Here is a 15603-nt window from a genome sequence, read left to right as displayed (position 1 = left end):
TCTCTCTCTGCCTGCCTCTCTGACTACTTGTGATCTCTGTCTGTCAAATAAATAAAATCTTTAAAAAAAAAAAAAAAAAAAGATTACTTAAAAGTAGAGTTCACTTAAAAAGTAAAATCTCTGGGGCGCCTGGGTGGCTCAGTCAGTTGTGACTGCCTTCAGCTCAGGTCATGATCCTGGGTTCCTGGGGTTGATTCCCGCATCAGGCTCCCTGCTCAGCCAGGAGCCTGCTTCTCCCTCTCCCACTCCCCCTGCTTGTGCACTCACTCTTGCTGCGTCTCTCTCTGTCAAATAAATAAATAAAATCTTTAAAAAATAAAATAAATAGGGGTGCCTGGATGGCTCAGTGCGTTAAAGCCTCTGCCTTTGGCTCAGGTCATGATCCCAGGGTCCTGGGATCAAGCCCCACATCAGGCTCTCTGCTCAGCAGGGAGGCTGCTTCCCCCACCACCCCCCCCCCGCCTCTGCCTACTTCTCTGTCTTCTTGTGATCTCTGTCTGTCAAATAAATAAATAAAATATTTTTAAAGATAAATAAAATAAAATCTTTAAAGAAAAAGAAAAGAGTAGCCCTAGATAATACCTAAATGTGGGCCTGGTGTATACCCACAAAACTTTATTTATGGGCATTGAAATTTGAATCCTATGTGATATTCCTGTGTCGTGACATATGATTCTTTTGATTTTTTTCTTCAACTACTTCAAATACCAAGGCTATTCTTAGCTCATGGGTCACACAAAAACGGGTGGTGGGCCAGATTTGGCTCTTGAGCTGTAGTTTGCTAACTCCTAGTCTAGAGGGGGGAAGCCAACAGCAAAGAGGAAAATGAGGAAATACAGACAGAAGTACAAACTGTGATGAGTGCCATAAAGGGGAAAATGGGCAAATAAGATAGAATAATTGGGAGAGGTGGAGGCTTCTCTGAAGGGAGTCCATTTAAGCTTAAGGTTGGATGAAAAGGATCTAGTCTCATAAAGTCAAGGGAGATTCCATATAGAGGGAACAGCAGGTGCAAACGCCCTGTGGTAGGGAAAACAGTGTCATCAAGGAGGATAAGGAAAACCATGTGAGTGTGTAGAGTACATCCAGGAGAGACAAAAGATGTGGTTGGGGTGCCAGGTAGCACAGAGCCTCTGAGACAGGCAGGGGTGAGGAAGTTTGCATTTTAAGCTAAAAGCAATGAAAGGTTTAAATAGGGGTGAGTAGAATTAATCCAGCTTTTAGAAAGATCGCTGTGGCGTCTGAGCAAAGGTTTGGCTGTGGAAAGGCCCATTTGGAAGCAGGGAGAAGAAGAGAAGTTTCCTGCAATGGTCTGGGGGAGAGGCCCCAGGGGTGGAAAGGGTGAGGGGTGCCACATCCAGGACACATTCTGAAAAAAAAGCCTGTAAGGTTTGCTGACAGTAGAAAAAGCGTGCTCAAAACTGTCGCCAAGTTTTTTGGCCTGGGCGCTGGAAGGAGGAAGGGGTCTTCAAGGGAGAGGCACTAGCTGTGGGAGGGGTTAGCTGTGGGAGGGACTCTCTCGAAAGTTCCTCCTGGTTGTGCAGTGAAAACACTTCGAAGACCCAAAGCCACATCCTCAACAGAACATCTCGTGTTATCTAAGCCACAAAGTTTCCCCCGGAGTCCTGGGCCAGGCACTGAGGAGCAGAACGAGCCAAGCACCAGACAGGCTGCTTTTTCCAAAAGCAAGCCACAAACCTTTATAGCTCTCACAGCTCTGCATGGGTCAAGAGCATCTCCAGGCTGGTGGGGGCGGGGTGTACGGAAGGGGTAATATGGCTCACCAGCACCCCTGGCCCAGCCTCTCTTCTAGGAAACTGGGGCACCTGCTCATCTCCACCCTCCCCCTTCCCCCGCTCACTGGTGTCCCCTCCACCCCCGTCTCCTGCCTGCCCACTCCTGCCCTCCCTCCACTGCCCTTCCTCCCATGCCCCACTGTGTGACAACAAGACATAGCTCCGTATCTAAAAGTTAGGTTGGCTGCTCGGTCTGCAGGAGGACACGAGAGGCCCAGCAGATGGTGGGGCCGCTCCAGGATCAGTCTCAAAGGTCACCGTCTGTCACTGCCCACCCGCTCCAGCCTCTTCCACATCAGTGGAGTGTCTCGTGCTGATCTCAGGCCCGGCGGCAAGCTGTGCAGTAACATTTCCTGCGGGCTGACTGTGTGCCAGGCACCGTGCTAGTTCCCGCTGTGGACATTAACTCTTAATTCTCTCCCCTGGCCTACGAGACCGTTCCCATCCATTTTACAAATGAGGAAACAGAGGCACAAGCAGGAGAAACCATAAGCCGAGGTGGCAGACTATCTGGTCCCAGCATCCAGATTCTTAACCACCATGCTGGATAGACAACCCCCTTCTTCAAGTCTCAGCTTTTCTGTCTGTTGCAAGAGAATGAGGAACTCAATGCAGTGATTTCTGGATTGTTCTAGTTCTTACAAGTCTGGGATTTGAAAACCGCTTCCTTCCAAGGCACTCAATATATTCTTTCTTCCCCCAACAAAAGCTGCTCTCAGGAAAAGATCTTATCGGCTCATTCACACTATGGTGTAAATGACCTATAGGGTGAACGGAAGTGAGGGAACTCTGGTGGAAAGAAGATTCAAACCCAGACCGAACCTGGGCTGTCCCAACACAGCATTGCACCAGTCACAACCTTGGCCTTTAGGATCTCTTCCAAAAGGTATGAATATTCTCCATCCCGGGAAGAGAGAGCCAAAATGAGGATGAAGGAAGAGAACAGGAACAGGAAGTAAGGGATAGAAGCTGTCAAGTCAGACTCACGAGTTTCCAGAGTCAGGGCTTCTGGTCCCCATGAAGGCCTGGGTCCCACTTCCAACCCAGTTTATTGGACGGGCCTTCCAGAAGGAGTCAGGCCTGGGAGCTAGGGACAGACTTCAGCCCTGCCCCGTCACTTAATCGGGTTTCAGATCCCACATCGGCATGGTGGGGAGCTGGCCCCTCCCAGCGCTGCTAGTTTTGTGTCTTGCTCACACCCTGACCCCGACAGCACCCTGTTAGCTTTCGCCCTGGAGGAAATCTTGTCCAGCGGCCCCAAGCCCAGAGCTCCTCTCAGAGCCACGCCCAGGAAGTTGACCTCTTGCAGGACGGGGAGCTATAATCAGAGCCTCCAGTGGAAGTTGCCAGCAGGCCCCACTCACTGGCAGTGGCAGAGCGAGGCTGGGGCTGCAGCAGTCCCCTTTGAAGGAGACAACTGACCCAGCAGTTACCCCAACTGGGGCGCCCCTTGCTCACACTCTCCAGCCAGGAGCCCCAGCTCCCAACCCCCACCACCAAAGTTCAACCTTTTTGCCTCTGTCAATGGCTTTCAAGTTTCTCACCCAGCCTCTCATTTCTATCAGTTTAATGATTGAGAAGCCGTCTTGTCGCCAGCCTGGAACATAAACGCTGTTAAAAGGAACCCAGGGAATACAGACCACAGATGACTGCCTCCCTCTGGCTCTCTCTCCCCAACTCCCCTGCCCCGCCCCTCCCTCTCCAACATGTCCCCCTTGACCCCCATTCCTTCTCTCGTCCCCAGGCCTCAACGTCCCAGGCCCATCTGGCTTTCCGTACAGAGACTCTTGACCCTCAGCCCCAACCCACTCATTTCTCTGCAGTCCAAAGAGGCACAGATGAAACCGAGGCCCCAGCCATGTTCCTAGGTGACCAGATGCACAGAGAAAAAGGAACATCTGGGGACCCCTAGGCTGGTGAGACACCCTCACCCCCCAGAGACCTTTCCCCAGCCAGAGAGATACTAGCCCAGAAGTCACACTGCACTCCCATGTGGGGTCACTGGATGCCTCACCCCAAAATGTCCATGTTTCCAAGAACATGCTTCAAGCCCTAACACTCACAGATACCCTGCTTGGAGCCTCTACCCCGTGTCGCAACACCTCTCCACTCCTCTGAGCCTCCCCACCTCCCTATGAAGTGGGCACTGCCTCTCCCCTGGGAGATGATGGCAGGGGGGCACTCACTGAGGTCACAGCCACGAGGGCCCCATCAGGCTGTCTTCTGAAACACCCAGAATCACTAAAAGGGTTTCATAAAAAGCTCCACTAAGGAAACTGCAGCAGCCCTACCTGGAGTTTTGGCCTTCTCCAAGGCTAGGGTCTAGGCCCCACCCAAACAGGCTGACAAGGAGTCTGGGGCTCATCGCCTCTGCTGATGGCCCCAGGTGGCCTCTCCTCTCAGGCCTGGGACAGGCGGGCTGGAGCAATGAATGACTCAGCTAGCCCAAGCCACCACCAGGCCCTGGCCAGGGCAGCTGAGCCCTTCTTCCTCCTCCCCTCTGGGTCTCTACTCCTCGGTCCAAATCAGGGCAGGTGGGAGAACTGGACCAGGCTACCTATTCCCAAACAAGCTAGGAGGAATGACCTCTGGCAGCCCAGCCCCCTAGGGGTTGTTCCAATTGTCTATGGCAAGGGCAAGGTTTCCTTCAAGCTTTCTGTTTTGTCTTAATTTGGCATTCTTCATAATGCATCCATTTGCTTGAAAATGAAAATAGTGTTTCCATCTGGATCATCGCTAAAAACCAACACTCCAGGAAGAAGGCACATAAGTGAGGACCACAGGGCACATGACCCCCCGCAAAGTCCCAACCCCCCACCCCACGCGGTGACAGGACAACTCTAGCCCCCTTTCTTTCCCATCCACCTCCACCCCCCTGCACAACATGGCAGCCTTCCATACCATTCATCCCCGCTTCTACCGAGGCCCCTAGAAATGCCTGCCAAGTACTACGTATCATGGGACTGGACAAACAGGCTCCAGAAAGGCTGCAGGTGGGAGAGTTCCAGCCGTAATACTTCCCATTCAGCATGGCCCCAGACAGCCTCTCTCAGCCCACTGAGCCTAACTCGGGAGACTTTGAGGAGGGAAGGGGACATCTCCAGAGGTTGAGAACCAGACACCAGGGTGAAGGAGGGACGCAGCAGCTCCCTCAGTGCATTCCTTCCTCCTCCTCCAGCATATTCTCCTCCTCTCTCTTTCTCTCTCTCTCTCTCTCCCCCTCATTCCCTCCCACCCCTTAAACACACACACGCACACGAGCACATGCACACACAAACACACAGAGCAAACAAGGCAGGCTCCAAGAGAAGAGCGGCTCATAATTATTGGTAAAATGCTTGTAATGTTTTTCTCTCTACCCGGTAGCTTTCGGTTGTTTTAGCAGCTTAGCGAAGCACTTGGCTCCAATTGAATTGCAAATCAGCAGCTCTTGCCCCAGGAAGAGAGGAAGGGAGGTAGCAGGAAGGGGGCAGGGAAGGATTCCAGAAGGAAAGGGAGAAAGGTGTGCAAGAAAGAAGGGCAGAAGGAAGGAAATGAGCAAGGGAAGCTTGGCTCCGTGCGGAGAGCAAGAAGAGAACCAGAGACTGCCTGCCCCTGCCAGGCCCTTTCCCTGTCCTCGTCCATCCTCTGCAGGCACCATAGCCCAATGCTCCCTCCAAAAAATCAAGACACATTTTATAACCATAATCTTGGGATGGAGTGGGAGGGCCACACTGGGCTTTCTCAACTACTAGAAGAAAAACATATCTTTCTTGGGAATCGCAATTATTTGAAAACAACATCAAAACAAAAGTCTTGCTTTATGTCTCAGGCAATCTCCAACATTCGTATTTCCATTCCGCCTATCTATCTCTTTGACCCTGTTTCCCTTTCTGTCTACCTATCTTTCTACGTATCCATCTGTCTGTCTCTTTTTATATGTCTGTCCACCTATCTCCTCCTCCCTTCTGTTATTCACCAGCACTTCCTTTTCCTCTCTTGGTTCAGAATTCCCCACAGAGGAGCTGAGTTGAGCAAGGAGCTCCGGGCAGCGTTTCAGCACCATGGTCAGCACCACAGAGCTGGGTTCCTCCCCAACACCTTCATGTGGCTGAACCTAAGCGCTGACCACAGATTCTCAGATACTTCTCCCAAGGGAGGAAAAAATCAATAACTCTTTTCCTCAGAGTCCAGGAGGAAAGAGGAGAAAGAAATTAGCCAGGCCCAGGGCCCTGGGTGTGGAGGACTTGGGCTGTTGGTGGAAGACCACCTTGGGGCCAACCAGCCAGGCACTAACCTTGAAGAGGCGAAGGATGTTGGCCACCATGATGGAGACCGAGCTCCCAGAAGCACCGATGACGCCCACCACACGTTCAGGTTTGGTGATGATGGGTGGGCCGCCACTGCCACAGCGGACCTCCGTGCCATCCTTCTCGATGAGCGCCTGCACAAAGGTCAGTGACTGCTCGAGGGCATGGGTGTCCCTCGAGCAGGTGTCCAGAATGCGGGCGCCCAGCGTGATGTTGGGCAGCAGGTCCGGGTCATTGTTGATGCGATCCAGGGCAAAGAGCATGGCCTCCAGTCGGTGGATGCCCTTCTCCTTCTTAAGTTCCCCGCAGGCCTTGCCCTCCGAGCCCCGGCCATGTACCGGGAACAGGCCTCCCAGTGTGATGTCCCCATCTATGCGGATGGAATTCATGTGGGGGTGGCCCTTGGGCTTCCCCAGGGAGGAAGGCACCCAGGGGCCATAAAGGCTAAGGAGCAGGCAAAGAGGCAGCCGGGCCCACCACCAGCCCCAGCCTGTCTTCCCAGGCATCTCGGAAATCCCTAGAGACCCATGAACGGCAGGCCCCACTCCTAGCCTTGGCAGGCCCCTGGCCCCACAGCCTGGGTCAGCATGGGTGGGGCAGCCCCCACAAGTCTCTCCGGGGCAGCTTCAGCAGCGGGGGTGCTGAGGGCGGCCAACCAGGTAACCCATGCTGGTGCTCCTTGCCACTCAGGCAGTGCTCAGTTGCCGACACGGGCCATGCCCCCAGGCAGCCAGGAGTGGCCAGGGAGCAGCAAAGCTCTAGTCTTGGTCCCCACGTCCTGCAGGCCTGTTCTTGACGGATGAGTGTGAAAAGAGAGTGCTCCTAGCTTGACGTATCTTGGCATCAAGGAGAAAACAGCTCCAGTGCTCTCCTCTTACCAACCTTAGAAGGGAGAGAGAGAGAGAGAAGGAGAGAGAGAGAATCAAACAGAAGTCCAAAGAAGACATTAGCTATTCTGATCTCTCATCAGGAGCCTGAGAGAAGGAGATGCCGGAGGTTATGGCTACAGGCTCCACAAATCTGAACTTGGTTTTCTCCCAGCTGCCGCTCAACTTTGGTTCAAGTGGGAGAGCCTGAGGCAGAAATTAGGTCATGTTTGAAGATTTCACAAGGTCTGTACCCACTGCCATCAGAAACCCGGGCATCAGAGAGCACACGCCCCGGGAAGAGCCTGGAACTGACTTGGGAGGAAGAGGGGTCTTCCTCACCTTCCTCAACACTTCTCGCCACATGACAGAGTAGCAAGAAACCAGTTCCACAGTATCCGACCCCATTTTAGAGATGAGGAAACTGAGGCCCAGAGCAGGGGAGCATTTTGCCCAAGTCACACAGGTAGTGAGAAGCAAAACATCATGCAGAACCCAGTTCCCCAGCTGCCAGCTCTGGGACCAGAGATTCTTGGGTTCCTTGGGGACTCAGGGATAAAGAAAGCCTGCACATATGAAACCAGGCTGGCAGCTGCTCACTCTGAAGGCCAGGTACCAGCTGGGGCTGTCTGTGTTCAGAATTCCCCTCCTCAATCGGGCAATGCAAACTTCACATTTCCACCCCAGCTGCCCAGCCACCCCGGGGCAAGGAGGGTAACCCCAGGGGGCTCCAAGTCCAAGAAGACAAGCCTCCTTTTCATTTGCTTGGCCTCCCTCCCCACCATCTTTCTCAAAGTATTTATCTCTCAGTTTCTCCACTGCTCCTCCTCTCTCCCCCACTTCCTCCCTCTGAGAGTGGGGCTCAGGTTACAGCCCAAGCTACTGTACATTATTAGGATCATTGTCATTATTATTGTTGTTATGATTAAATATTTATCTGCAAGGGTAGAGGAGAGAACACCAGCTCTTCCTCATTCTCACTGCTAATTTGGGCTAATTTCCCCTGGGGTTCCTTCCCTTGCCCCAGCCTCCCGCTCAAAGCCAGCAACCTCCCTCCCCTAAACTTAGGAGGCCACAAGGAGAAAAGCTAGAAGCTGAGTCAGGGACTGGTTGGGGCGCTGACTCCCAGGCTCCCCTCCTGATGGGCTTGTCAAAGGAAGACCAGCAAGTCATGTGCACATTCTATGCCTCAGTTTCCCGAGCTATTTAAAAGAAAAGTTTACGTTTGGATTGGGGGGGGGCGGTTCCTAGAGATGTGGTCCCTGCATCCAGCCAAGCAGGGGTCTCAGAGCCACTGGTCCCCAACTTGTAATCCGCTCCCCAGAGGCCCTGACTGCTGCAGTTCTGGGGAAAGGAGAGGGAAGAGGGTACAGCACCCGAGTCTAGGCCTCAACTCCCGGGCTTCTCTGGCAAACACCTCAAACCTCACCTCGCCTCTGACCCCTCATCAAAATGCTCCCTCACCTGTTAGCTCCTCAGAGGCCAAGAACACAGCTACTAATTCCCCTGCAGCCCATTTTGCAGGGGAACCAGAAGTCCGGAGGCCTCCCATATCCCTCCCAAAGGCACAGAGCAAGTCAAGATGGGGCGAGACGGGGAGAGACCTGGGGCAGCCTGCAAGAAAACTTCCTAATCCCACGTTAGCTCATGAGGCCGGGAACCAGTGACCCAGCACTGGGGGAAGTGCTAGGGAGAAGGGTGAGAGTAAGAGCCCTTAAGATGCTGGGAGGGGGCAAGACTCCTAGACGGAACTGTCATCTCCAACCCCACCTCCCTGTGCATGAGCTTATCAGATCGCTTCCCCCAGGGGCTGTAGGGAGTGAGGGGCTCTGGGGGACTCGCCAATGATGCCAGGGCCCGGTAATTCAGACAGGAGGAGCCTCGGACAACCCCCCCAGTCCTGCGCCCACCCTGCCGTCCCCTGGAGAGGCTTTGGGTCCCAAATCTCTGAAACGGAAGGGCTGGAGGAAGAGGTGGTCTGGGGGGCATACTGCCCCTGCAGGGGTGCATTCTCAGCTGTCACAGGGGAGGGAAGGGGTACCATGGGTGGGTCAGCCTGCACAATGTAGCGCTGTCCTGTCCAAAGTCTGGAGGGCCCGTGGAGCAATGACGAGGTTGTGTGCTGTGCTGGGCCCCAGACTAAGTGCTTGGCTTACATTATCAGGAGCTGGCTGGCGTTGTCATTCCTCCTGCACAGATGAGCCCACGCTCATACAGTGACCTCCACCCCAGGCACACGGCGCCGCGCAGACCCCCGCAGCCCCCACGCCCCACCGCGCCAGCCCAGAGGCCTCCTCGAGTCCCCTGCAGCTCCAGGCTTGGGTGGCCTGGATTAAAACTGATGGGATGGTCGGCATCACGACAGGCCCTGTGCTGAGGCCACAGCAGGGCAGAGGCAGGCTGGGAGACGGACAGACAGCCGCTTCTTACAGTCCGTCCTACTCGGGCTTCCAGACTCTTCGTGAGGGCTCGAAACCCGCTTCTCCTAGAAGCTTGAGCACCGCCCCCCCCACAGGCCAAGCAACGTGTGCACGGAGGCAAGGGTACACACACCACACACACACACCATACACACACACACGCCCATACACACATACCACACACACATCACACACCATACAGAAACATACACACACCACATACACCACATGCACACACATATCCCACACCTACTATACAAGACACATGCAGGCGCCTGGGTGGCTCAGTGGGTTAAGCCTCTGCCTTCAGCTCAGGTCATGATCTCAGGGTCCTGGGATCGAGCCCCACATTGGGCTCTCTGCATGGCAGGGAGCCTGCTTCCGCCTCTCTCTCTCTGTCTGCCTCTCTGCCTACTTGTGATCTCTCTCTGTCAAATAAATAAATAAAATATTAAAAAAAAAAAGACATATGCACCACACACACACACACATATTCACACAATGGAGAGAGGCAGAGGCTACACAGAGTAAGGAGGCCTCGGTAAGAAGAAAAGCAAACACTTGCAGGATTAGAATCAAGACCCCAAGGCCCCAGGCCCCGGCGCCAGGCTGCACAGCTGGCTCACAGGTTTCCCCCAGCAGCACTGGGCCCCACCCCAACCTACAGGGTGGGCCCCACTCCATCCCTCAATCCTGCCAGGCCTGCCTTTTCTGACCATCTCCAAAGAGCTGGGCAAACCACCGCCTCTTTTAGCCTCCCCTCCTTCCTTTGATCCTGTAGCAGGAACAAGGGAAAAGTAAAAATACTCGGACTGAAAGGAGCCACCAAGAGCAGAGGCTGGGGGTGGGGCAGGGGGAGCCAAGGCCATGCTTCCAGATGCCACAGGGCTGTCTCCATCTTAGGGAAGGGGGAAGGAGTTCTCAGACAGCCCTCCAACCTCAGACACCTCAGACGTTTCGGGGGGTTGGCGGAGGGGGACATATCCCTCCCCAGATGAAGTCACCGGGAAGGCAGGGGGTCTAAGCGGGTGCCCACCACCCACCTCCAGGGGGCCTCTCATTCTGTCCTTTCCCTCTCCATCCCTACCTCTCTCCTCAACCCCTGTATTCCCCTCCCCTCTACCCCCCCCCCCACCAAATCTTTGCCTCCAGACAAGCGGGGCAGGATGAGGAGAAGACGGAGGAGCACGTGGTCATCTCCACATACAACAGCATTTCTCAGAACACCCTCTTCAGTGAAAGGGGATGTGAGAAGGCGATGGCTGCCATCTACCCTCCCCCCACAGCCCAGGCACCGCACTATCTGAGGGCGTCTCTGATATCTGCAGGATTGCAGGGAGGAACTCCCCCAACCTGCTTCAGTGACCTCTTCCAAGCCCTAACGAGCTGGATCCCCGCATCTAACCTAAACCCTTCCCTTCACAACCAGGGCCCGAGCCAGGAGGAACCACAAACCACGGAACAACAACCCGATCCACAGAGAGCCGGTGTGATTTCCTAAGGTCTGACTTACTTTCCACTAAGCTGCTTTTTATTCTCCCAAAGCTAAGGAAAGAGAATTCTCCCCAAGCCCAAAGTCAAGGCCAGGGTCAGAGGGAATGACCCTGCTCTCCACTCCCTGGGATGGGGGCTGGGGCTGGGGGCTGCTGGCAGAGCTGCTGGCTCCCACTCTCAGCCTCTCAAGTTCTGGGCTCTTCCACCCGCCCCGCCCCCCAGCACTCCCCCTGACCCCAGCCGCTGCCTCCCTTGAGCCAGGCCTCCTCCCTCCCCTCAACTTTTCCACTTGAATCCTCCCTCTTCACCTTTGCCTCTCTTGTGGCCCAGCCCTGGTGCTCAGAAAAGCTGGACATCACGGATGGATGAGTGGAGTCTGTTTGGAATCTCCCAAGCTGTTTAGATGCCTCATCGCCCACATCTCACACTTCCCCAAGCGGGGCTGACAGCTTCGCTCCCCAATGGGAATATCGAGAGAGAACTGGAGGTCTCCTGTGCCCACAGGAGCCGATGGGGACCTGAGACACGGGCCTGCATGCCACCTCTGCGGTCCCTGCTCTCCTACCCCCCGTGGGACCCCACACTGGTGTGCTCTGCTGGACAGTCTCCTCCCAGATGGACAGGGGGAGACCCAGGGAGCAGCACCCTACCTTGCTCCACCAGCAACAAGGCCCATAGTTTGATCTCCACCAGTGTGACTCCAAGTCCATGGCAGGGGGGTGGGTGGCCAATGAGCTCCCTCAAACCCCAGCAGCCCAAGTTGGGGGATCATGTCATACTCCACTTGCTGTCTGCTTCCCAGCCTGGCACAGTGCCAGGGACTGTGGAAGTGAATGAATGATGTGATGTTATGAAGGATTCTGAGCTCTTCCCACCCTCTCTCTCAGGGCATTAATGTAACAGAAACAGCAGCCCAGTTCCCGGCCTGAGACACTCCCCAGGCTAGCCAGGCCAGGTATGAAAAGCAGGAAGAGGGCACAGTGGGGGTCTGGGCTCAGTACCCCCTTCTCTTCCCAGCTCCAAACAGCTCCAGCTCTCCAGCCTGCATCAGGAACCCTCCCAAGGGCAGAAATCCCAGATCTCGCTTCTCAAGTCATCACTTCCCCGTTCCCCGGAACAGCAAGGGCCCAATTCCGAAGTGACTGGTTCTGTGCTGGGCATGAGGTGAACACTGCCATGTACATGGACGGAAGGAAATGGCCAGAGGAGAGGAGAGATGGGGACATCAATCCTCAGCTTAATGCCCATAGAAACTAAAAAGAAAACTTCAAATCCATCGCTGTGCTTTCCCCGCTCTATGATTCCCTATAGCCTCCTCCCTGTGACTCTCACCCTTCAGGTAGCCACTGAGACTCTTCCTCCTCCAAGAAGCCTGCCTGGATTATCCCAGTTCCTGTTTCCTCCTCACACGTGCAGTCTCTCTCTCTGCTGTTATTTGGCAAGGATGAGCCTGGAAGATTTTAAGGGCCTGCACGGACCACTCTCATCTCTGTATCCCCTGTGCCTAGCCCAAGGCTCAGAACACAGAAAATTCTCAATAAACAACAAGACACAGGCAGGTCTGTGCCCAGAGCCAGCCGGCAGCCACGGGGGATCCCAGGGCAGGGTCTGCCGCATCATTTCCCATCCGCAGAGTAGGTCTCAGACCCAGCACCAAATTCTTACAACCCCCCTGTGTGGTCAGGCATAGAATACAATCTCATCTGCCACGGCAATCTGGTTATTGACCAGTGTCGTTGGAATGTGTGGTGAGCACCTGCTGTGTGCCCGCTCTGCTCTGGGCACTGGGAAACTAGAAGTTAGGAGCAATGGACACCAGCTCCTGCCCTGTGGGGTCAACCTGGGAGGTGGCACAGGACAGGCAATAAAGAGACCACACAAAGATGTGCGGCGCTTTGGGGAATCAAGGGGTTAGGAAGAAACCTAAGGCAGGGAAGGAGAGAGGTCAAGACCCTGGTGTTTTTTCAGAAAAAGATAGGGATGGCTTCTCTGAGGAGGTGGCATAAAAGAACAACAAAACATGGGAAAGGTGTGAGCCTTTTCTGGGGAGAAGTGTCCCAGGGAGAGGGAAACAAGTGCAAAGTCCCTGAGTTGTGCTTAGCATTCATTGTTCTAGGACCAGCAAGGAAGCCAGTGCACCTGGAGGGCAGTGCGAAGGGTGAGAGGTAGGAGAGGTCAGAGAGGGCATCGAGTACAAGATCTAACAAGACCTCTGTGGCTGGAGAAATGGGGGCCCACTGGAGGGCTTGGAGCACAGTGACAGGCAAGGATTCATGACAAACTCCAAGAGCCACCACCTGCTAAGGCCACAGCAGCTCACAGACACTGGAGGGCAAAGCAAGCCCATCTCATCAGCCCTGGGCACACCCCACCCCCGCCAGTTCAGCCCACGAAAGGCCCAACACTGATCTTCCCCCTCCCCAAGAGCCAGAGCCCAAATCTCCTCCACCCACCAGCCCCCACTCCCATGCAGACCCCCAGGCCTCTCCTTCCTGCCCCAACTCGCCCCACCCCCACCTACCACCACCCTCCCCAGTGTTCTGGCACAATCCAAGTGGCCAAGTGTCTTTGTTTGCAGCTGGTGCTATTGTGGGCTTCCCGGCTAATGTGGTTTCTTCCTCTCTCCTCCTTCTTCCTGTCCCCCCTTCCTTAAATCAGAGCTTCCCCAAATCCGGCACTGCCTTGGAAGGCTAGGGCCCAGACCAGCTCAGCATGTTAAAGCCCAGACTCCACTGTCTGGTACAGCCACAAATATGACTGTGGCTGTGGGTGACCCTCCCCTCCCTAGGCCACACTGAAGCCAGGCAGGGAGAAAGCACGGTGACACCTGAGAAGTAATCACTCACTGAAAAACCTAAGAATCCAGGTCAAGACCCAGTCTTGTTTCCAAAGATCTAAAATCCCTGGGGCACCTGGGTGGCTCAGTCAGTTAACCGTCTGCCTCAGGCTCAGGTCATGATCCCTGGGTCCTGGGATCGAGTCCCAGGTCAGGCTCCCTGCCCAGCAGTGAGTCTGCTTCTCCCTCTCCCTCTAACCCTGCTCTCTCTCACGCACTCTATCTCTCTCTAGTAAATAAATAAATAAAGTCTTTAAAAAAGAAAAGAATTCTAAAATCCCTGGTAAAGATGTGAGCCACAGCAATGACAGTGTTTTTACTAGAAGCTACAGCCCCCAACAGAAAACAGGTGTGAGGGCTAGTTCCTGTCCGCCTGAGGGGTGGGGGCATGGGAGGAGGGCTGACGGTAGGGGACAGCACAGGACCCAACTTGGGACCAGCAGCTGGCCCGGCTCTCCTGGGACTCTCCGCATCACAGCCAATGGATAGCCAGAGCTTTGTCCAGAACAAGGAGGCTTCACGAAATGCCAAACCAGCTAGTCAGCGTGGCTCAGCCCAAAACAGCATGGGCTGGCATTGTGGGCCCGCATTTCCCCATTAAAGCAGATAATATCTACCTTAATTGAATGGGGTCCAGATAATGTCATTACACGCTGCATTCCCCAATTTATTTAATATACGTGTGTACATATATATTTACGCCTCGCTGCTGCCACGAGATCGCCAAACGGTGAGGTTAATAATAAAACATTTCGACGGGAGTCATCAGCTTTAATTTAAGGGGTGATTTTTACTATCCTTGCCGTGCTCATCTTTCCAAGGAGCCAAGAAAAACAACTGAGAGGCTGAATTGGCTCTCTTAGGCCCTGGGGCTAGGAGGCGGGGCAGGCAGGGCTGTGGGTTAGGCTCCTCTTTTCCCAGCAAGTTCTGCTGATCTGTCTCCTTCTCATGTGCAGGGCCAGGGAAAGGGGTGGGGGGGGGGGGTCTTAAGGAAGCTTGTCTGGCATGCAAAGCTGCGAGCCTGGAGTTGGGCCGGGAGGCAGCAGGGGTACCCTGGTAGAAAGGCAGAGTGAGAGGCCAGAAAGAGGCCAGAGACGGTAGACAGCCAGGAAAGAAAGAGTTCCCAGGAGATGGGAAAAGGCAGCCTGCACTCTACAAGGGCCAAAGGCAGTGAAATCTCTAAATTAATTTTTGATAGTCCCCTGCTAACTAGGGCAGAGTTGACATGAAAACAAGCCCTCCTTGCTCTTTCCAGGAGCCGGCACCAGGCTGGGTGGGAGCCACAGAAGGTTAGTGTCCTTGGCTCCAGGCCGAGCTGCCCCTCAAGGGAAGCCCCTGGGTCTCCTGTCTCAGGTCGGCCTAGCCAGCCGCCCGCTCGCCTGGCAGCCCCATTGAGCAAGGGCCCGAGTCCCCATGCCAGCTCCCCCCACGCCTTCTCCGGGGCGGCAAAGGCAGCTTCCACTCTGCAGAAGAGAGATAACCTTCCAGCCAGCAGCCAGCGGGGCCCAGCTGCCCAGGCTGCCAGCGGGGCCTGCCCACTGCAAAGTTAGGTTCTCGGCCGAGCAGAGGAGGACAGCAGGGTGGACAGATGTCTTGGGGTGGGTGGTAATTAGGGGCTGCCAGCTCCGAGCGCTTGTCTAGGGGAGAGGATGTGTCTATTGGCTGTAATTATAAAGCACAGAAACCCATGGGTCCTGGTCCCATCTTTTCCTGCCAGCTGACCCCCAGGAGCAGGGTGGGTTCGGGTGTGGCTGAGCATCATGGAAGCTGGGCTGGGGACCCCCTAAGAGCTTTCTCGCCTGGGCCACCCCCCACCCTTCCCGCCAGCAAGATGCTCACTCCCTCATTCTCTGGCTCACTTGCTCGCTGGTGCTCTCACCTACCTCAGGCTGCCTGTCTGCT

General features: G+C 54.8%; 1 protein-coding gene across 4 annotated transcripts in view; it reads right to left on the bottom strand.

Moving 5' to 3' along the window:
* The window catches only part of GRM4 (glutamate metabotropic receptor 4), a gene marked incomplete at its 5' end in the record, with an annotated part of 125829 nt that overhangs the window by 98454 nt on the left and 11772 nt on the right, over positions 1-15603 (bottom strand). For 2 of the 4 annotated variants that reach the window (XM_080806233.1, XM_080806234.1), the window contains one exon: positions 6073-6591. The exons of 1 other annotated variant lie outside the window; for it this stretch is intronic. In XM_080806233.1, the coding sequence (XP_080662359.1) occupies positions 6073-6591 (519 nt within the window). Of the gene's footprint in view, positions 1-6072; positions 6930-15603 lie in introns of those variants that run through there. One more of the 4 variants, XM_080806232.1, reaches the window with a different exon arrangement.

The sequence above is a fragment of the Martes martes genome, assembly GCF_963455335.1.
Source record: "Martes martes genome assembly, chromosome: 6".
Taxonomy (NCBI): Eukaryota; Metazoa; Chordata; class Mammalia; order Carnivora; family Mustelidae; genus Martes; species Martes martes.
The sequence above is the reverse complement of the archived record's forward strand: the minus strand, read 5'-3'. Positions and strand labels throughout refer to the sequence as shown.